Source organism: Eulemur rufifrons, chromosome 3 (genome assembly GCF_041146395.1).
Source record: "Eulemur rufifrons isolate Redbay chromosome 3, OSU_ERuf_1, whole genome shotgun sequence".
NCBI lineage: Eukaryota > Metazoa > Chordata > Mammalia > Primates > Lemuridae > Eulemur > Eulemur rufifrons.
This window is the reverse complement of record NC_090985.1, coordinates 17,546,451-17,568,391: the sequence shown is the minus strand read 5'-3', so window position 1 is coordinate 17,568,391 and position 21,941 is coordinate 17,546,451. Positions and strand designations below refer to the sequence as shown.

Here is a 21,941-nt window from a genome sequence, read left to right as displayed (position 1 = left end):
GTGGCTTCTGGAACCCAGCACAGTCTACTGTAAAGCTTGGTTTTGGGTTTAAACAGTTGTTAATAAAATTGACCTATGATTGTTTTCTTGTTTGTTTACTAGAAAATAGCTGTTACCGAATCCTGTTGTCATGTTTTTTATTTTTATATGGTAACCAGTGCTAGTAATGTTTTCTTCTAGAAACAAGTGACCTATAGCAGTATGAAATGCATTTTAAAAAATATGGAATCTAGGTCTACATTCAGTGCCCAAAGACCATGGCATCTCCCCCAAATTATAGCTGGTTCATGATCATTTAAAAAAAAAGCTGTCTGAAATGCAAAAGCAATTTATCTCACTAATACTTCGGCTTTTTTTTCTTTGCTTGATTTCCATTAAATAGGGTCTTCTTAATTATTGGTCCTCATGTTATGATCTTTGTCCTTCAGTCTTAACCATCTCTCCAAAATGCCTAAACATGCAAACTATTATTTATAAGTCAATCTTTTTAAAGTAAAAAAAAAAAAAAATCCTAAATGGGAGTCACGTTATTCCATCTATACCAATGAATGCTGCCAGGGGCCAGGAATGCCCTCAGGCCCCACTTCAGCCTTCACTCTGCTGCCTCCACCCTGCCCGGCAAGCGCTTGTCACTCCAAAGTTGCTAAAGCTCATGGAATGCGCCCTGATCCATTAAAAGGACTCGGATTGAAGGCTACAGGATATTCAGAGGCCTGAGGATTGTCCTTCTCAGCTATGGTAATGACCCTTCCCTGGCTGGCTTGCTGCTGCCTGGAGATTGCTTTTAACCCCTCCTGCTTTTTCTTGGGCACAGTTCAGGATAGGTGGAGGGTGACAATCTTCCTTTCCTTCCTTTCTATCTGGTTAGCCTGGTCTCTCTAAGAATGCATTGGCTGGAATAAAAAGAAAAGGGCAGCCCTTCCAGCCCAGGGCCACAAAGCTGCCAGGGAACGCCTGTCTGCATTTCTTCTTGACCTCTCTGTCATCTCTCCATCCAGTGACTCACGGCTGCAACCCTAGCTAAGCTTCAGCTCCTCCAACTCAGTGCCTTTCTGCCCGCCCTCCCCACCCGCTTGGTGGCCTGATGGAAAAAGGAGCACCATTTCTTCACTGGTCAAATGGATCAGATTAGCTCCAGAAGGACATGAAGGAATTAGGCTGGGATTGCTTGCCAGCCTCCTGCTTGTTTTTAGGACACTTTTCTTATGCAGTTCTTCCTCTCCTCATTCATCCCCACCTTGTTCCACAGGATTAGTGATGTTTCCTCCTGCCTTAGTGTTGAAATTCTTGGAAGGCCAGGGGAAGTACTAGGCCACCTTTTCTCTAACCCCAGCCTCACTTTAGTCTTTATATAAACGGATTTTTGCCAGAGACATGCATCAGAATCTTAGGTGATTCTGCCATGTACCCTTGGTGGAGAATCACTGCTCTATAAGGAATTAGAGGAGGTTTGTCTTCTGTCTCTCCTCATCCCCATCCTCACACGCCCCCGCCCCCAGTAGGCACACCCTGGAGGTCCCTGGTCCCACTGCATTGGACTGTGGGATATTGTGTCAGAAGGTGCACAGGGCTGTTGGAGCCCACAGATCCTGGCTGATTCAGGGAAAGACTGAGTCTCAGGTGGACAGGATTTCCCCAGGGAGGCCGACTTGGCACAAATGGCGAGGAAGAACCTCCTGCCTCAGCTACGGAACGGCCACAGCATCAGGCCTGGCAGAGGGAGGAGAGGTGGCCATAATGTGAGGGGACTTAGGGGTTACCCAGAGCAGTTTGGGTGGGTTGAATTATCCCAGCAAGCAAGCAACATGACCAGCTTTCCATATTATTGAAAGACCACCCTTACGGGAGGTTCAGAGGAAGAAGGTGAGGCTGGGGCAGGGAGACGAGAGATGTCTGCAGCAGGCGGGTGAGACGTGACAAGGGTCTGAGCCAAGAGCCTTGCTGGTGGGCTGCAGAAGACTAGATACATGGGATCGACTCAGGAGCTGCATCTCCAAGGCATGGGTCCCTGACCGATCTGGGGGGTGCAGGTGGGAGGCAGGACGCAGCCACGTGTCCTTATCATTGCCTTTTTTTATTGTACTTGAAAGCAGCCTTCCAACGATCCTCCTCACCCTGTTCATACCTTTAATGTGCCCTAAATTGTAACCCCAGAAGAGACTTCCATGCCTCTTCTGGCCAAATCAGCCAGGAGACTTGCTAAAGGTTGCAAAGCCTGTGAGAAGCCAAGCGGCCTCCAGCTCCCCAGTCTCTGCTTTGCATCGTCTTCAGCAGTCGTGCTAACTGCAACAGCACTGCAAACCCAAGCAGTTTTGTCTATAGCTGGCACTTTTATATTAAGACATCTTTTAGTTTTTACCTTAATACTCATTAAAATGAACATCAAAAAATAATGCTAGAAATAAACTGGCTCATGAAATGACTGTATTATATATACAATTACAACATTTTGTCTTATTTAGCTTAGATTGTCATTGCCTGAATGATAATGAATATTTGGAATTAATTAAAAAATTTATGCTGTAGAGTATTGGGTAACTGTACATCTCTGCCTGACATACGGTGAATATTCAGAAAGTATTTGCTGTGAAATGAATTGTGAAAGAAGTCACTTTTTCTTTTACCGTATTCAGAACGATGCTTCCAAGAGCTTTTGTGACTCATTTACATCCAGTTGCTGATACAGCTGTAATGCTGGTTAGAAACAGGGATAAAATGAACATGCTCTGCTGTTCGTGGTCTTTGAGGGTTCTATTTTGGGGAGTGCTATGTCTGTTTTTAGTTTCTCGAAACTGCCTTTTATGCACAAAACCAAAGTAGAGTGAATGTATACCACAAAGTATAAGGCCACGTGGAATCTGATGCGATGGGTTTTCTGCTCTAGTGTTGTTACTTTCAGGTTTTTCATTTAACTTGAATCAAATGTATTTTTTTTTGAGAACTTATATAAAATTTTAATTTTGAAATTGCATTTTTAAAAATTTATTTTTAACTGTTAAAATACACAAAACATAAAATTCACTATCTTAACTATTTCTAAGTGGACAGTTCAAGTAGTGTTAAGTATATTCATATTGTTGTGCCACCAATCTCTGGAACTTTTTCATCTCAGGTTCCTTTTCTTTGGGGGAATTTTGTTAGCGTTGAGAAGGTAGGAAGCCAGAAGTGTAACGTCCACAGGTGTAACAAGGCGTCTTGGTGTCAGGAAGACACCATCTGATGCTGGTCAAGCACGGTGGTTTGGGCAGCCGGAGCGGAGCAAGGAGAAGCTCAGCTATGGATGGGAATGCAGACTGCTTAGGCAGGAGTCACATATTTAGGAACAGGATTTGTTTAGGCAGAGTGTACACGTGCCTGGCCTATATCCAGTAAGTGGGGCACTGGCGTAAAGGTGAAAGGCTCTAGATCAGGGGTTAGCAGACTTTTTCCGTAAAGAGCCAGATGGTAAATACTTTAGGGTTATAGGATCTTTGTCCCAAGTACTCAGCTCTGCCATTGTAGTGCAAAAGCAGCTGTAGACAGTAAATACAGGAGTGTAGCTGTGTTCCAGTAAAACTGCTAACAGGCAGGAGGCAGATTTTGGCCCACGGGCCATAGTGTGCCCACCCCTGTGTTCTAGGTTAGAAATGTGAGTGGTTTTTGACCTTGGGCCTGCCACTACTGGCTGTTTCCTTGTCAGGTTACTCAGTTTCTCAAAGTTCATTTTCCCCTCTGTAAATTGGGACTAGTTCCTACAATAACAAGGATGTTATAATGTGAAGTCATACTTAAAATGCTGCTCAGAAAGTAGAAGTTACTGTTGCGTTTTTGTGAGACATGATTTTAAAAAATGGCATTTAAATCATAATTTGTTCATGGGCTCCTATGTTTAATGTAGGAGCAAATTTATAACTTACATGACTTACAAAAGGGCTAAATCACTGTAACAGACACCTGAGAAATGCAGTGGAGATAAATGTTAATTTCTCTGTCCAATAACAGGATGGCTGTTCTAAGTATTCCAGGACATCAGAGGACTCTGTTCTTCGCAGTCATTTGAGGGATCCAGGGACTTACGTTTTCCGTTCCCACCGTCTCTTGTGGCATTTTGCTCAGCGTATAGCAGGCTGCTGTGCTTGGGAGACAGAGCCCAGAGCCAGATCTTAAGGAGGCATGAGCTGCAAGGGGAACACGCCACTTCCACTCACTTCACTGGGGAGGTCCTGGGTCACACCTAACGACAGAAGGCCAGACAGCAGAGCCAGGCCACAGTCTGGCACCCCAGGGAAGGAGAGCAGATACTGACAATCAGGTCACCGTCAGCGCCACATGACCAAAAGAAGTCTGAACGTCCTAGTGAATCTGCAGCAGCCTGTCTGCCCTTTCATGGACGGGGTTTTGTCTCTCAGGTTGCAAGTGTAAGGCATCTAAATATCACTTTGCGAATTCATGGCAGTGTACAAATGTCTGATGTTTAAGAAATAGAATTGTGCAATGCAGTTTAATTGACTTTTAGGTTAAAATGTTCCTAATTTGAGACCAAATAGGTTTCTCAGAAGCATTTCCATTGACAAGAATCCGTGCTTGTTAGGAAATGGTCGTATATTCCATTTGTAGTTTTGGTTTTATGTTTGCTGTATTATAATTAAATATTATATAAATTTATAATTTGATTATATAAGTGATTTAACATTTAACGTTATAAGTTATTTATAATTTAACATCATAAATGCTGTAATTTGAGATGTCTTTAGATACTTAACCTGAACTTTTCTCTCCTGGAAAATTATTCTGGCTATAATATTAATAGTAGATATCAAGACTTAGGAATGTTAACAAAATATAAACTAGCAGATCAGTCCAGATGGGAAAGTTTTCCTTAGGGTATCTTCCTTTAAATTTATGTTATGTGGCTTTTAGCTTTACCTCTCCCATAACGCTAAGCTTGACAATGCATTTGTGGTTAAACTTGTACTTGGGGGGCATGGAAATGGCTTAGTATTAGTTATCAAAGCTTAACCTGATCTTTAAAGAAGAAACATAATTAATAGGCATGTGACCAAATTTAACAATAATTTGATGGAAAATGTCAAATTGGATAATGCTGTCTTCTTTGGAAAGAAATAAAGCAAAATTTGTGGTTCTTGAGTATTTGCATAGATATTATGAGTCAGATAAAACAAAGACTAAAATGATTAAAACTAAACATGCTCTGCTTCTTTTTATTCTAGGAATATGCACTGATAAATACTTTTGAAAAGAACTCAGAACATTCGCATTTAAATTATGGCTTTTATTGCTCACATTGGCTAATTGTCCTGTAGTTTACATATTTATATAATTTATAGTTTATGTTCATAGTCTTAGTCATAAATCTCAGTGTATAATACCACTTGGTAGCATTACCATGTTGTGGCTTTTCTCAGTTATTTTGACATTAATTGTACCCTAAGATAATAACAGTGGTTATCGCTGGGAAGTAAGAATAGGGTTAGTGTTTCTTTTTACCTCTCTGAGTCTTCCTGGTTTCTGCCAGTGAACATGGGTTGTGCAGTAAACCTTCCCCCTCCCCTCTGTTTGCAATGACTCAGTACCATCTGACCCCTGCCCTTAACATTAGCACAGAACACCAGAAAGTGCCTGACCAAGAGGCTGGGAAGGAAAGATGTTTTCATTTCTTCTAGTTAGAGTGTGCTTATTTTACATTTACGTCTACTTTTTACATGTATATGTAGTTTATATTGACTAACTGGGGGTCAGGATATTGTGTATCTGAAATTTGAATCTATGTGATAGTCTCTCACTGTTAACCACCTCCACCCCCCCCCCCACACACAACACAACACTCACCATCCCATTTTTTATGAAAAAAATGTGTACTTCTAGCCTTCGGTTGATACCTGACTTATTCCTTTACCATTAGCCTTTAAGCTTCCCCACATCTGTGAGATTTTTGTTGTTCTTATAGCTTCTAATTTTAGTGTCTCTTTTTCTGTGGTTGAAGTCATGATTGACAAATAGTAGAATACCTTGATTTTATTTAGCAGTTAATGTTGTTAACTATTTCAGGAAAATGGCCACAATTAGAATTACTACTCAGGCATGATGTACTTAAAAGTGTATAAGCACTTATATTAACAATGGCTGTATAAAATAGAAAAAAAGAAGTATATAAGCCCTGTGTGGTTTGCAGAGTATAATTAGTTTTGTTACCTTATGTGTGTTAGAATCAACATTTTTCAAATGTCAGAGTAGGATTATGAGTGATTCCTCCCTTTTCCAGTATTTTATAATAAGTCTATATTCCTTTATAATAATAAAGTTTAAAAATAGTAATCACAAGTGATGTAAATATTTCTATTGGATGGCATTTTAAGAGGTACATGGTTTATGGGTATTTATTATTGTTTTATGAAGTGCTGTTTCTAGGACCACCCTTCATTCATGAATCTCCCTTTATTTCACTGTAGCCAGTCTAAGACACATTTTGTGGAATCTATTCAAAACTTTGGGAAGAAGGACATGAGATCTTATCCTTTGGGCATCATTTTCAGAAGTGTATGCTTAAAAATAGAATTTTGACTTTTTATGACTGCTGATGTTTATCTTCCTGCCCTTCACAGCTCTCCCTGTCTCCCAACCAAACCCACACATACAGAAAGTCAAGGTTTGTGATTTATTTTAGAAATAGAGGTAAGGTTAGAAAATGAGATTGTGCAGGAACTTGGAGATCACATATGTGCAGTGGTTCTGTTCCAGTGGGAGCAGGAAGTGCTGGTTGTGATTGGTTGAATACCCCACTGCATTTGGTGTTTAGAAGCAGCTCTTCCGTTCTTTGCCATTCAGCACTTGATTATTACATATCAATAGTTTAATGGTGAAGAATACCAAATAGGAAACAAGGAATATAAGGGAAAAACTGATGGCCAGAGAGTTGTACTAGCCACATAATTCAGAGCTAAAATTAATTCAGAAGTTACAGTTGAAAATGCAATAGTGAAACATCATTTTGAAATGCTTTAAAGTGTTGCCTGGCCTCTTGAACTGTTTCTCAGCTGAGGTGCCCATGTGAAATGTGTGCATACCTCTGAACAGAGTAAGAAAGAAACCAGGAATAGACACATTTAATTAGTTGAGATAGGTTAGCCTTGAATGAACTTTTTAATTCCGTTTCTTTTCAGTTTATGGTACTTGGCAGTCCATGTGTTAATGTTAATAATAAAACAGAAGTTTCCCATTCTTAGATTTAAGAGCTATTTTCTTCATTTTTCTAATTTAAAGATTACTATTACCAGTAATGACTTTCCTGCTGAAGACTCAAGTACCTACATTCAGAGGGTGCCAGGAAAGTTACTTAGTGCTTTTGAGTCACTTCCACCTTAAAAAGATGTTGAGTGGCCTTTGGATCCCACTTTGTCCTGGTGCTGGGCCAAGGCCAGGGCAGCCGACTGCCGTAATCACGAGGAGGAAGGAAGCAGGTAGAGGGAGATGTGGCAATCTTCGACGACGGTCCTTCCTTTACTGGCACCTCCACTGCTGAGACTCAGCATCCCCACCCGCTCACAAGGCAGAAATGACCTCAGCGTGGTCTGCGTGGCCAAGAGAGAGTGGGTTTTCTTAGGCAAAGAAGGTTCCTGAAGGTGCACATCCTCCCAGTGTGGAATATGGTGCTGTCCTCAGATCGCCTTCCTTAGCTCCAGGGATGTTTGTGTTGTGCACACTTGAAATAGGGGACTTTTCCACTCTTCTGTTCCCTCCTATGCTTTATCTGACCCAAATTTGGTTCCACAGAGTTACATGCTTGTTCAGAAAGTTTTGAGTAGTCATTTCTAGCATTTAAACCTTTCTTGTTGATTATGCCATTAAAACAGGCACATGTGCTTGTGTGTACACACACAGACACACACACACACACACACACACGCACACACTGGGTACTCGCCCTGGTGGGGAGAGAGACTGCCACCGGGCCTGGAGGGTAGAAGTAGGATGTGGCTGCGGCTGGAAGGGAAAGTGCATCCACCTGCTCCTGGGTGGATGGTCGGGCCAGTGGCCCAGCCATCGTGCCTGGTCCGTGCTTCTGGGTATGGCCCCTTGCCCAGAGTAAGGGGTTGGATTTGCTGAACAAATGAATGTTCTAGAGCAGCGGCCCCCAACCTTTTTGGCACCAGGGACTGGTTTCATGGAAGATAATTTTTTCACGGACCAGGGGGTGGGGTGGGGGTACGGAGTTGGGGAGGATGGTTTTGGACAAATTCTCATAAGGAGCATGCAACCAAGATCCCTCACATGCATGGTAGGCCCATGATCCTATAAGAATCTAATGCAGCTGCTGATCAGACAGGAGGCAGAGCTCAGGTGGTGATGTGAGTGATGGGAGTAGCTGTAAATACAGGTGAAGCTTCCCTTGTTCCCCGCTGCTTACCTTCTGCTGTGTGGTCCGATTCCTAACAGGCCACAGACTGTCTGAGAACAAGGATTAGGGACTAGAGGGATGTTTAGAGGGAGTGCAGCATATTCTTCAGTCTGCCCCTTGGTTGTTTCCCTCTGGAATGCTTCCCTCACTGCCTTCAGGTTTTCCCCTGCCAGAGAGGCCTGCCTTGACCCAAGGATGTGAAACTAAACCCTGCCCTTGTTGCTAGCTGCTGTCTCACCTGCTTCATGATTCTCCAAAGCTCTGGTCACCGTCTGACACGTTACCTGTTTGTTGTAAACTGCCTGTCTCTCCCGCGGTGGTGGGGGGGAACTCCCCCAGCAGGGCTGCCACCTCCTGCCCTCTGGATGGACTGGGGCCTAGAACAAGGCCTTCCAGGTGGGCACCTCTAGTTGTCTTGTTAAGAGCCAGCCCAAGATGGAGCTGAGGACCAGCCTGGCTTGGCTGTGCAGGAAGTGGGCAAGTTGCTGAACACACAAACTGGAATATCCCCATGTGCAAAATGTAGATAATAGAACTATCTCATAGGGTTACATTATTGTGAGCATCTAAATGCTTGGTATAGCTGCCGAGAGATGTTATTTATAAAGTTACATAAATTGTTTAACTTCAGTGGGGGGAAGAGTGGTAATAAGCATTTCTTTTTTAATCAAGTGCTTCTGAATGGTTAAAGGGCTGGCTCCCAATTCAAACAGGTTGCCTAGTGTTTAGCTAAAAGGGAGGGTTATAATGAATGATTGGCTAGGGAAGTAGATTATTTTATAAGTACATACAGGGTGGTTATCTGTTTAGTACACTCAATTTCTCAGCTGTTAAGATTTTATCCTTTGGATAATGTTTATTAAGGGAATAACAATAATGTACCAGGCTCTGCTACATGCTGGGGCTACAGAAATACCACGTGAGACGTGCCTTCAAGGAGCCTCAGTCTAGGGGAGCAAATAGGGGGGATGGTGTAAATTCTGAGAATTCTAGATGATACTCTTCTAAGGACACTTTTCCTTTTGTGTCTCTCTGAGGATATTCGTTCTCTGTATTTTAAAGTTCTATTCTTTTAACTCTCATTGCCATATTTGTTGAGTGGGGGGATGGGAGCAGAGGCAGGGTGCATCTGTCTTGCCTTTGGCTCATCTACCCTCAATATCTGGGAATCTGAGGAGGTAGGGACGGGATGTCTTTTCTGAGCAGGCAAAGGTGGTATGCTGAATGTGTGTTCTCTTTTCTAAGGTGTTAGCTGTTCTGTTGGTTGAGTGTGGTGCTTCTCTTGTGTTGTGCTATTGACTGGATCTACTTACATTATTATCCAGGATCAGTCTTTTCGTCCTTATCTGTAAATGGGGGAGGTAATATCTACTTGTTCATCTATTCAGCAGCTACTTATTGGGCAGTTACGCTAGGCACCTAGATCAAAATGGGTTTTGCCCTTAAGGGGTTTAAAATTGTGAGGCTTAGGTGTGTTTGGAGAGAGATGGGAGAGAGGCATGGCGTCTCATAGTAGGTGCTCAAAAAAATATTTCTCCTTTTTATATGGGGCTTTTAAGTTTAGATTACTGTCTCGAAGAACAAAAAATCTTAGTCACTGTGAATTGTTAATTACTTGCATTTTATTACCCCCTACCTCTTTCCACAAAGGATCTGAAGTTTAGTGTATTTTATGTATTTCTATAAAGTTTTTGTTTTGCTCAGAGCAGTGAGTGGGTATATGGATGAATGAAAGAATTGATTATAAGTAAGAAACCAGAGAAAAAGGACTAATGGTTTTCCCCTAGAATCTACTTGATGTTAGCGAAAGTTTGGTACTTGTTCCAGAGGCAGAACGAGAAGAATGAGGACAAGCAGTTTGAGGAAGAGGAAAGAGAAGTTTGTTAATTTGCTGGCAGATGAGGAGGATGGCAGACTCTCATCTTAAAGAACCATCGTCCTGCTTTTGATCGGAAATACAGAGCTTTTTAAGGGGGTTTTTAGCTTCGAGCTGTTGCTGTTTAACTGCGGTTGGTGGTCCTGGTTGGCCTCACCTCCAGTGAAGATGACCTCATGCCCTTCGCCTGGACAATTCCATTGAGCCATCTCCTGTGGTTTAAAACAAAGAACACTCCTCTGCCCCTCTGATTACTGGCAGGCGCAGGAATGCAGGTTTTTTTTTTTTGTTTTTTTTTTTGTTTTTTTTTTTTTTGAGACAGAGTCTCACTCTGTTGCCCAGGCTAGAGTGAGTGCCGTGGCGTCAGCCTAGCTCACAGCAACCTCAGACTCCTGAGCTCAAGGGATCCTCCTGTCTCAGCCTCCCGAGTAGCTGGGACTACAGGCATGCACCACCATGCCCGGCTAATTTTTTCTATATATATTTTTAGCTGTCCATGTAATTTCTTTCTATTTTTTTAGTAGAGATGGGGTCTCGCTCTTGCTCAGGCTGGTCTCGAACTCCTGAGCTCAAACGATCTGCCCACCTCGGCCTCCCAGAGTGCTAGGATTACAGGCGTGAGCCACCGCGCCCGGCCGGAATGCAGGTTTTAATTCCCAAAAAGAGAGGGGGAGGTTTTAAAGAGACAACTTGTCATACATTTTGCCCTTTTTCAGGTCCTTGCTTATATTACATTAACATAGATAATTTGAGGATTTTTTTTTCCCTAATAGTTTTATTTTTGACTTGGTTTGTTTTTTTTTTTGGCAGTCCCCTAGATTAGAGCTTACATCATTTTAATACACATAGGTGTTTTGATCACGTGTGGCACTGGTAAAGGGTCCACATTGACTGGAGTAGGAGAGAACACTCAGGGGGCACAGAAGTGGAGGCCAGGGCCGACCCAGGCCCTTGGGGGAGCCAGGTTTTAGAAATACAGCTTTGGAGAGAGCCCTTCTTAGCCTGCCTTCCTTGGTACACCCAGGGCTGGGCTGCAGTACCAGGCACTCACCTGCTTTATCTTGCGTGCACGCTTGTTCTTTCTTTGAAGGTGGCCTTTTGGATTTCCACTGCCCGGTACAGTGTCTTTCACATGAGTGTTCAGTAAATATTTGGTGCCACATTTGCACAGGACTTTGTTCATTTAAAGATATTTCTGCCTATATTTGTTCTGCATAATGGTGCCACATTTGCTGCTTTATTAAAAAAAAAAAAAAATAGGTGATGCCCAGAGCACTCAAGTGACTGCCTGGATTGGAAATTTATAAAGGGCAAAGATAAGGCGTAGATACAATTTTCTGACTGCAGATAAGGGTCTCCTACCACTTTTGCTGCTGCTGATTATTCAAACCACCACACAATATTCACTTGCAAAATCTATCGTTTCAGCTCGATCACGCATTGTCTTATGCTGAAGGCTTAAATTACTACCAACAGCTTTTGTTTTACTTTGCCAAGCTTAATTCTCAATTATTATTTTGAAATGAGTCAGGCTTCTCTAAGAGGTGTTTAGATTTCAGAATTGAACACTAACCATTCAAGACTCATTCATGTAATTCTTTTTTTTACCACTAGAGTCCCAGTTTAATTCCCATGAAAATTTTAGTTTTGTGAATAGAGTCTTTAAAATACAAAGAACCTAATCTTGAATTTAATTGGACGAAAATTGGCAAAGCCTACGCAAAACTAATTAGGAGAGACCTAATAGGGACATGTAGGGTTACCATATGTCCCGAGAGCCTGGGACAGGCGCAGTTTATGCTGGTGGTCTTGGCCTAATTATTAACAGACCCACTCTTTCATTTTAAAACGTCCTGCTTTGGACAGTAAATTATCTGGAAATCCTACCTGTAGGCATATGAGAATGGTAATTTAAATATGTAAAAACTCGTAACTTTGGCTATTGAAACTTCCAGCAGTTACGGTCTCTTGACATTTAGACAACCCATATTTTCTTTGAACCAGTTTTCAGGACAAAAGGATAAGAAAACAAATTCTTTGTAATGACTTGAAACAGTGCATAAATCTGCATGAGAAACTGTGGATCCGATGTGGCCAAACTGTGTATGTAATGAAGGACAGCAATGGAAACAGTTAATGGGAAGGGGACTTAATGAGAATGTTGGCTTTCCTTGCAGAGGACAAGAAGGACATTTGCTGATGAAGACCGTGGAAGGTATTTGTTAACAGCAGATTAGATGTGGGTAGTTGACGGTTATTCCCAGCTGGGCTCGAAGTTCCTGGGAATAGCGTGACCTTGGTATTAGCCCCTCTCAGATTTGCCACTGAATGACGCAGGGTCCTGAAACATCTCACAGTCAGGGAGGTGGTTTTGCTGGAGTTGAAGATTATAAAGGTACTTTTCAGAACAACGATCAAGGGCTAGTGAACAGTGGAAATCAAATAAAACTATTGGTGCTGCTGTATGCATCTTAAGGTTTTTTCAGGAAGTTTTTTTGTTTGTTTTAAGCAAGGAATAACCTTGTGATTATTAAATAACCTGTGTGCATTGACTTGTGTTTTCTTCTGCAGTACCTTTTAACTTTGTGTTTTATAATATTCTTCTAAATAATGTACCAAATTATAGATTATTGAAATACCTTATGATAAAATCCTCTTAAATGCTAGATTTGGTGCTATTCAAAATATATTTTATAACAAGAAAGTCATTATATATTTGTTACTCCTGGGGTTATTAAAATGAACTGTTAGGAATCTCATGTTCTTAACTATTTTTATTTTATAGAAGAATTAGAGATTTGTTTTTATAGGATGGAAATAGTTAATGGGAATGAGTTATTACCCTTTAATGCCGCAAATGTAGTTTTACTTGATGATGGTAGCCTAATGCTCCAGCTTCAGCCGTATCAGGAGTAGACGGGCAGAAAAACCTCAGGGCAAGGCTTTAGGCTGCGGTTCCCGAAACCTCGGGCCACAGACTGGTACCAGTCCGTGGCCTGATAGGAACCGGGTGCACAGCAGGAGGTGAGTGGTGGGTAAGGAGTGAAGCTTCGCTGTATTCACAGCCACTCACCATCACCATCACTCGCTATATCCCACCCCCTGGTCTGGTCCATGGAGAAATTGTCTTCCATGAACCTGGTCCCTGGTGCCAAGAAAGACTGGGGACTGCTGCGTTAGAGGACATGGCTGATCCTGACATGGTCACATAAGAGCTTTGAATCTTTCACCTTGAAGAGGCCTCTAGTACAATATAGTCATTTTATAAAGGAGAAAGCTTGAGACCTGACAAGTTCAAGTGGCTTGTCCAAGGTCTATAAAATTTACTAGTAGCATATAAGCAATAAATGTCTATATACAGTCTTATTTCTCAACTTTTATTCTTGAAAGTGTTATGTTCTAAACTTTCTTTCAGAGAAATAATAGCTTTGTTTCTATTACCATAAAATTGCTACACACTCGATTTAGTCATACGATTATCCTTCTTAAGGGACAGGGACTTCAGACCTGTTGAGTGCAGGAAATTGCCTGAAGTTCAGAAGTGAAATCTTATTTGCATCCTGCCTGCTTAGTGGGCTCCTTGTGGTGAGCAGCGAATTAGCCATAGTGTGAGGGAAAGAGGGACAGTCCACTTCTCACTGATGTGCCTAAGAAGAGAACTATTCAGTTTCCTGTCACCCACCACATGTCTTCTTAAGTACAATCAGGTGTACTTAAGGAAAAAAATGTAGGGAGTAGGGAAAACCCAGATCACAGGAGAGAAACTAGAAACTTGTCAGGGTAAAAACAAAGGAAGAAATAAGATAATTTGAGGAAAAATTTGCAAAGGATTCCAAAATCAAATACAAATGGCTGAAGTACTGCTAAGGTAGAGAGCGAATCCAAAAGCACTGAGATCGTGTGATGTGACTGCCATGAAGGTGAAAGGGGATGGAGGCCCTTGGTGGGTGGCACTGCGTGAGGGCGGGCCCCGGGGGCCTGGCGGGGCTGGACCGAGCCTGGTGGGATGGGGTCCGGGCAGAGGCCAAGCACGGGGACTTTTGGGTTTCCTTCCTGCCTCCGTTTCAGGAACCACACATGATGTCTGGATTCCTCTCCTAACCCAGCCATAATAACTCATTGACATTTTTGCTTTGAATTATACTTTGTATTTCCTGTTCTTAATTTTAAAGGTTTTCTCTGAAATCTGAAGAACATGTTTGATTTCCCCCTCTTCTTCTTCCATCTCACCACACTAAGGATAATGCAAAGAAATGGTTCCCTGCCCCTACACCAGAGCCATTTATGATAAGGCTTTGCACAGAAATTGAGGGGGTTGCTGACCGTGCTAACTGACTGAAGGAGGCCATCTGAGGCGATTTGGGGCCACCTGGGTATCACCTACACTGTTAAGGTGGAGGTATACACCCTCACCTGTTGCTTGAGCCATGTTACCTCTTTTTAGAAAAGGAACTATTTCCTTGACATTTATTTAGATTTTTCTTAAGATTATTATAGCTATGTATTCCATCCAGTATGTTAGGTGGGTAGCTTCTTTGTCTAAAATGTTTATATTGCAGCAACGTTAGTAAGTGTGCTTAGTAAATCTTTTGGGACAACGCAGAGACCACCAGCCAGTCTGGGCATAGACTTGGCTTTGTTTATGGTTTTTTTCCTTTAATTTTTAAATTTTATTTATTTATTTATTTATCTTTAGAGAAAGGCATTGTCATCCAAGCTGAGGGGATCAAGGGGGTCAGAGTTACATGTTTATCAGGAAATAACCCTAGAGGAGTGAGGGAAAATAGCCTGTGGACAGTGAACACTAAGGAATAACTACTGTAAGTTGATGAAACCTCCAGTTTTCTTGACTTGTTAATGCTAATTTAGTTACAACAATTGGTAGGCAATCCCACATGAGTTTGGCAAAAGTCTCTGCATTCCCCAATCCCTGGGCTGAGGCCCAGTACCAGTCTGTGGCCTGTTAGGAACACAGGGCTGCGCATCGCTGCCTGAGCTCTACCTCCCTGCCCTGCCGCATGAAACCGGTCCCAGGTGCCAAAAAGGTTGGAGACTGCTGATCTAGATGGCAGAATAATTCGGAGTATGTCTTTGAGGATGCTGGGCCTCCATCACCACCCTCCGACCCCCTGCCCTGTGGGGGTTGTGAGGAAGAGTGGTCCCTGGCTATGCGGGTGGGAGCTCTGGATCTCCCTGCTCCATATTCCCAGTTCTCCCAGTATCCCTGTGGTCTGCACTGGGCTTCACCCCACCTCTGGCAGCTGGGTGTCCTTCGTGGGACTCTGACAGGTGAATTGGCTCACTCTGCAGAGCAGGCTGTTAGATTTCATCTTCCTTCACTCACTCTCCATTTTCCTAGGATTTGGGGGCATGTTTTGTCTGCTGTGTCTCCTCTCTCATTCTTTTGATCTTTATGGGTTTAATCCTTTTATATTTCTTTATACTCCTTTTAGAGATACAGTTGACCCTCAAATAACACAGGTTTGAACTGTATGGATCGACTTATACACAGATTTTGTTCGATAAATACATTGGAAAATTTTTTGGAGATTTGCAACAATTTGAAAAATCTTGACAAACTGTGTAGCCTAGAAATATGAAAAAAATCAAGAAAAAGATATACATCATGAATACATAAAATATATGTAGATACTAGTCTATTTTATCACTTATTATTATAAAATATATACAAATCTATTATAAAAAGTTAAAATTTATCAAAACAACAGACAGTACCACTTACTACATAATTCACAGCTGCAAGAAGTGTTAAACAAATGTACAGATGTAGTATTAAGTCATAACTGCATAAAATTAACTTTAGTACTGTATTCCGTACTATAATAATTTCATGGCTACCTCCTGTTGCTATTTTGGTGAGTTCAAGAGTTGCAAAAATCTCTTTCAAACACCTTGTGATCTTAATCATCTCCATGTGAGCAGTTTGTCTTTCCAGTGAATTGCATATTGCAATAAAAAGTGGTCTCATGGTTCTCGTGTATTTTTCATCATATTTAATGCAATACTATAAGCCTCCAATAACACCATGGGACCCATACAAAGTGCCACTAGTGATGCTGGAAATGCTCTCAAGAAACAGAGAAAAGTCATGACATTACAAGAGAAATTTGAATTTGTTGATAAGTACAGTAGATTGAGGTCTGTAGCTGTGGGTGCCAGCCATTTCAGAAGGACAATTCATCTTGTAAACAGAAGATGTAAACTTACGATATTGAGTAATAAAGTACAATACTGTCAGTGTATTTTCTCTTATGATTTTCTTAATAACATTTTCTTTTCTCTAACTTACTGTATTGTAAGAGAAAGTAGCATATAATACATATAGTATACAAAATGTGCGTTAATTGACTGCTATCAGTAAGACTTCCAAGTCAGCAGTAGACTATTAGTAGTTAAGTTTTTTGGGAGTCAGAAGTTATTGTGGGTTTTTGACTGCTCAGTGGTTGGTGTCCCCAACCCCCGAGTTGTTCAAGCGTCAACTATATTTGGGAAGAGGGGAGAAAATCATGAGAGTTCTACAATTCAGCAATAAGTCTCCAATTTGTATTCTAAGAATAGCATTTTTGCTACAATGTCAAGAACAAACTTGAGGAAAGAAACACGGAATTCTGCAAGGAGACCCGTAGGAAGGCTGTGGCATAAGCAGTGGGGCCAGAAAGAAAGATCTAGGTACACGGGAGATGAGACTGTCAGCACGAAGGCCATCTGCGGGGCAGAGGAAGGAACTTTTCGGAGTGTTCTCACCTAATTCCAGAAAACAACTTGTAAGGCCAAATTGATGGTTCAGTGCATTGACATTCTTGGAAATGAAGGGACCTCCCAAAAAAAATATTGTGGCTTTTCATGTTCATTGTCAAAAACCTGAAAGTTATAAGCAAATGAAATGGAAATAAGACACACACACATGCACACACATACACTTGAAACAAATATATATAAAATCTCTGCTAAAATTATTATCTAGCTTTCCATCACATGGCAGACAATAATGATTTTACGAGTCCCCAGTTACAGAGCAGGTAGATCGATGGTTTCCGCGCTGTGGCTGTGGCAGAGCCTTCCTTACACGGTGGTGTCCTCGGGTGCAATCACAGGCCAGTGGCATGCACAGTTTCTTGATTGATGTTGTGAAGGCTGGCTTTGGTGAGACAGGAAGAATGGCCTTTTGGAGCCTGGGAGCATGTTCTGAGGCTCAGCGGCAGGTTCTTGTTACTGGTGGGGCACACAAGGAGTGAGTGCTCCCCAGGATTGTGAAATGACTGTCTTTGTTTCAAGCTTTTAGTCTTGCAAAGAATTTTTCTAAACCTTTCATCATCTTTTTGAATTCTCAGACTACACTCACTCTTCACCTTGTAGCCCTGCAGTTTGCACCCAAGGATCAGCCAGAAGGTGAGCAGCCAGGACACTCTGGGCAGGAAGTTCATTAGACTAATATTGTTGTGACTCCCATCAGGAGCAGAGTAAAAAGAGAGAGGAATAATCATGGTCGTCCCAACTTGCAGCGCACATTTATCTCAGTGTAGTTTTTATCTGGCCAGTCCATCGAGGGCTTGAAGGAGTCCCAGAACTAGTTACTTCCTGCCTTCTCTCAGCAAGCCCCAGATTATGTCTTTCCTTTAGGTCATTTAAAGCAAGAGTTTGAGGTTTGCTTTCCTGTAGTTGATAGTAGGCCGCAGAAGAGGTATGTAAAATTCCACCTAACAAGTATCCGCTGCCTGTCGCCTCTGGTGGCCCCACAGCACCTGGTACCTCTGGGCACACAGAAAGGTCAGAGTCAGTGGTCATCCTCCTACATTAGGGAGGCTCAGTTCCCCCCTTCCTTTTTTTTTTTTAATTAATTGTAAAATTTGGCAGTGACTTCTGTGGGTAATTCCATATATGTATCTCACATGTGGATCAGAAACGCTGTGGGAAGCAACGTCAGAAACAGTAGCGGCATGTTGAGGGCATCGTCATTCCCTTCTAGTTCCTGCTCTCAGGCCGACTCCCCAGGCGTCCAGGAGGGAAGGTCAGCGCCGCTGGGCCCGGCTGCGGGAGCAGCGAGTGAGTGGGAGGCGCGTTGGAGCCTGGCGGCCCGGGAGCTGCCTCTTCTCTTTTTCCTTTACGCCATTCTTTGATAGTACTTCCCTTCTTTTTACTCTTATTGTTCTTATTTATTGGTAGCTTATAGTATTGTGTAGGGAAAGAAGATGGAATATAAATATACCAATCTATATTTTTCTGTTACTGTGGTAGTTGAAGTGACTCGGGGAAAAAAGTCAAACGTGTGACTGTCCAAAGGCAAATGAACTAGTCAGCCCAAATCCTATCGTCCCTTAACAATATGAACAAAAAACAAAACTGTGACCCTCAAATGGAAGAAACAGAACAGATTTGCCAGATGCAAACCTCAAACGTTATTTTTATTAAACATCTGAACTTTTGTGTGTGTGAAATACTATTCTTCTTTCTAGAAGGCTTTGTGAAAACATCATCTCCTTCCCCAAACGTACTGAGCATTAAGCACATTCCCTCCTGAGGGAACCTTCTTCCGCTGATCCCATTTGGGCTGGTGGCCCTCAAGCTTACACTCCCCCAGGACCTGTGTCCTAGGACAGAGGGAGACTTTGTGGGACAATGAGCCCTGTTCGTTCCACGCCCTTCCCCTCTGCCGGCACTTTCTGAGCCCCCAGGCACAAGTACGAGGTTCTGCTGGTGCCGAAGACTTGCCGAGCGGAGACGTGCTGAGCGTGCAGGAGCACGGTCCACGTCCACAGGGGACAAGCAGGCATGTAGAGGGTTTTCCACTCCGGCTCGCTTCCAGGGACTCGGCGGAACCTCATCTCACCCGGACAGCACACCCCTCCGGCAGCAGGTCTCTTCCTGACTGCCTTGCCTTCACTTTAGCTCCCCGGAAGCAGTGTTAGTCCTTTGCTCCGGTTGTATCCTGGCTCCATCAGGAGAAAGTTTATTCCCATAGGCGGGTAGCTGCAGAGTCTGCTATTCTCGTCTTCAGCGAGGGACCCTTGACTCTTGGATCCCTTTTGCAGGCCTGATGGGGACCGGGGGTGGCAGTCTCTTTCAGGCATGCTCAGTTTGGTGCACTTCAATGTTAATTTTATGCTTTTTCATTATGGGAAAACTTTCCGTAATTCTGTTTGCCTGCAAAATTATAGTGGCCAACGCTGGTTATTGATGAAGCCTTATTTTTTTAAGCAGTTTATATCTTCTAATCTCATTAGGCTGCTTGCTGTTTATTGGGCTTTATCTAGGGCCTTTTCTGCAGTATGGCCCATTTAGAAAGATTTCTAGTATGTGAGGCTTTTTTAGAGTATGCTAGCACTCAGTTATGTTATACTAAATTAGTAATCTTTTTTTTTCTTAACAGATGCAGCAGCTTTTCTATGAGAATTATGAACAGAACAAAAAGGGGTACATCAGAGATCTCCATAACAGTAAAATTCACCGAGCCATCACATTACACCCCAACAAAAACCCACCCTACCAGTACAGACTCCACAGCTACATGCTCAGCCGCAAAATAGCCGAACTTCGTCATCGCACAATACAGCTCCACCGAGAAATTGTCCTGATGAGCAAATACAGCAACACCGAGGTTCATAAAGAAGACCTCCAGCTGGGAATTCCTCCCTCCTTTATGAGGTTTCAGGCCCGCCAGCGAGAGGAGATTCTGGAATGGGAGTTTCTGACTGGGAAATACTTGTATTCAGCGGCTGACGGCCAGCCCCCTCGAAGGGGCATGGACTCTGCCCAGAGGGAAGCCTTGGACGACATTGTCATGCAGGTCATGGAGATGATCAACGCCAATGCCAAGACCAGAGGGCGCATCATCGACTTCAAGGAGATCCAGTACGGCTATCGTCGGGTGAACCCCATGTACGGGGCCGAGTACATCCTGGACCTGCTGCTTCTGTACAAAAAGCACAAGGGGAAGAAGATGACGGTGCCCGTGAGGAGGCACGCATATCTACAGCAGACTTTCAGCAAGATCCAGTTTGTGGAGCACGAGGCATTGGATGCCAAGGAATTGGCCAGGAAAATCAACCAAGAGTCTGGATCCTTGTCCTTTCTCTCGAATTCCCTGAAGAAGCTTGTTCCTTTTCAGCTCCCTGGGTCGAAAAATGAGCACAAAGAACCCAAAGATAAAAAGATAAATATACTGATTCCTTTGTCTGGACGTTTTGATATGTTTGTGAGATTTATGGGAAACTTCGAGAAGACGTGTCTCATCCCCAATCAGAACGTCAAGCTCGTTGTTCTGCTTTTCAATTCCGACTCCAACCCCGACAAGGCCAAACAAGTTGAACTGATGAGAGATTATCGCATTAAGTATCCCAAAGCTGACATGCAGATTTTGCCTGTGTCTGGAGAGTTTTCAAGAGCTCTCGCCCTGGAAGTCGGATCTTCCCAGTTTAATAATGAGTCTCTGCTCTTCTTCTGCGATGTTGACCTCGTGTTTACTACAGAATTCCTTCAACGATGTCGAGCAAATACAGTTCTGGGCCAACAGATATATTTTCCAATCATCTTTAGCCAGTATGACCCAAAGATTGTTTATAGTGGGAAAGTTCCCAGTGACAACCATTTTGCCTTTACTCAGAAAACTGGCTTCTGGAGAAACTATGGGTTTGGCATCACTTGTATTTATAAGGGAGATCTTGTCCGAGTGGGCAGCTTTGATGTTTCCATCCAAGGCTGGGGGCTGGAGGATGTGGACCTTTTCAACAAGGTTGTCCAGGCAGGTTTGAAGACATTTAGGAGCCAAGAGGTAGGAGTAGTCCATGTCCACCATCCTGTCTTCTGTGATCCCAATCTTGATCCCAAACAGTACAAGATGTGCTTGGGGTCCAAAGCATCAACGTATGGGTCTACCCAGCAGTTGGCTGAAATGTGGCTAGAAAAAAATGATCCAAGCTACAGTAAAAGCAGCAATAATGGCTCAGTGAGGACAGCCTAATGTCCAGCTCTGCTGGAAAAGACGTTTTTAATTATCTAATTTATTTTTCAAAAATTTTTTGTATGATCAGTTTTTGAAGTCCATACAAGGATATATTTTACAAGTGGTTTTCTTACATAGGACTCCTTTAAGATTGACCTTTTTGAACAAGAATGTGATCAATGTTTGCCTTTGAACACATCTTCTTGCTGAACATTATGTAGCAGACCTGCTTAATTTTGACTTGAAATGTACCTGATGAATAAAACTTTTTTATCCTTTCAGACCCCTTTACTACGTCCTATGACAGAAAACATGAACATTCCTACAAAGTATTATTGTAACAAAACACTGTAACTCTGGTCAATGTTCTGTTGTGACTGTTAACATTCACAGATTCTACCTTTTGTCTTTTTTACAATTTTTTTTTTTTAAAAAAAGCCATTTCATGTTCCAGTTGTAAGATAAGGAAATGTGATAATAACTATATCATCATCTTCAGGAGAGCTTTCCAAAGTTGATCATTGGCCCCAAACTATACTCTGCTCATCATGGTCATGTAGGTTATTAAAAGCGAGAGGAGTAAGGAAAGCACAGTAAGATGTGTGGCTGTTCTTGTTGCGGTTCATTTGGCCTAAGTGGACCTGGCATTAGATTTCAAGAAGGATTTGATATTTTCTCTTTCTGACCCTTCTCCTTAAAGGGTAAAATAT

At 42.5% G+C, this 21,941-nt stretch overlaps 1 protein-coding gene across 1 annotated transcript in view; it reads left to right on the top strand.

Moving 5' to 3' along the window:
• The window catches only part of CHSY1 (chondroitin sulfate synthase 1), a 65,808-nt gene extending 44,559 nt beyond the window's left edge, over positions 1-21,249 (top strand). Inside the window, exon 3 of the mRNA XM_069465798.1 lies at positions 19,660-21,249. Coding sequence (XP_069321899.1) covers positions 19,660-21,249 — 1,590 coding nt within the window. The remainder of the gene's footprint in view (positions 1-19,659) is intronic.
• The last annotated feature ends 692 nt before the right edge of the window (positions 21,250-21,941 follow it).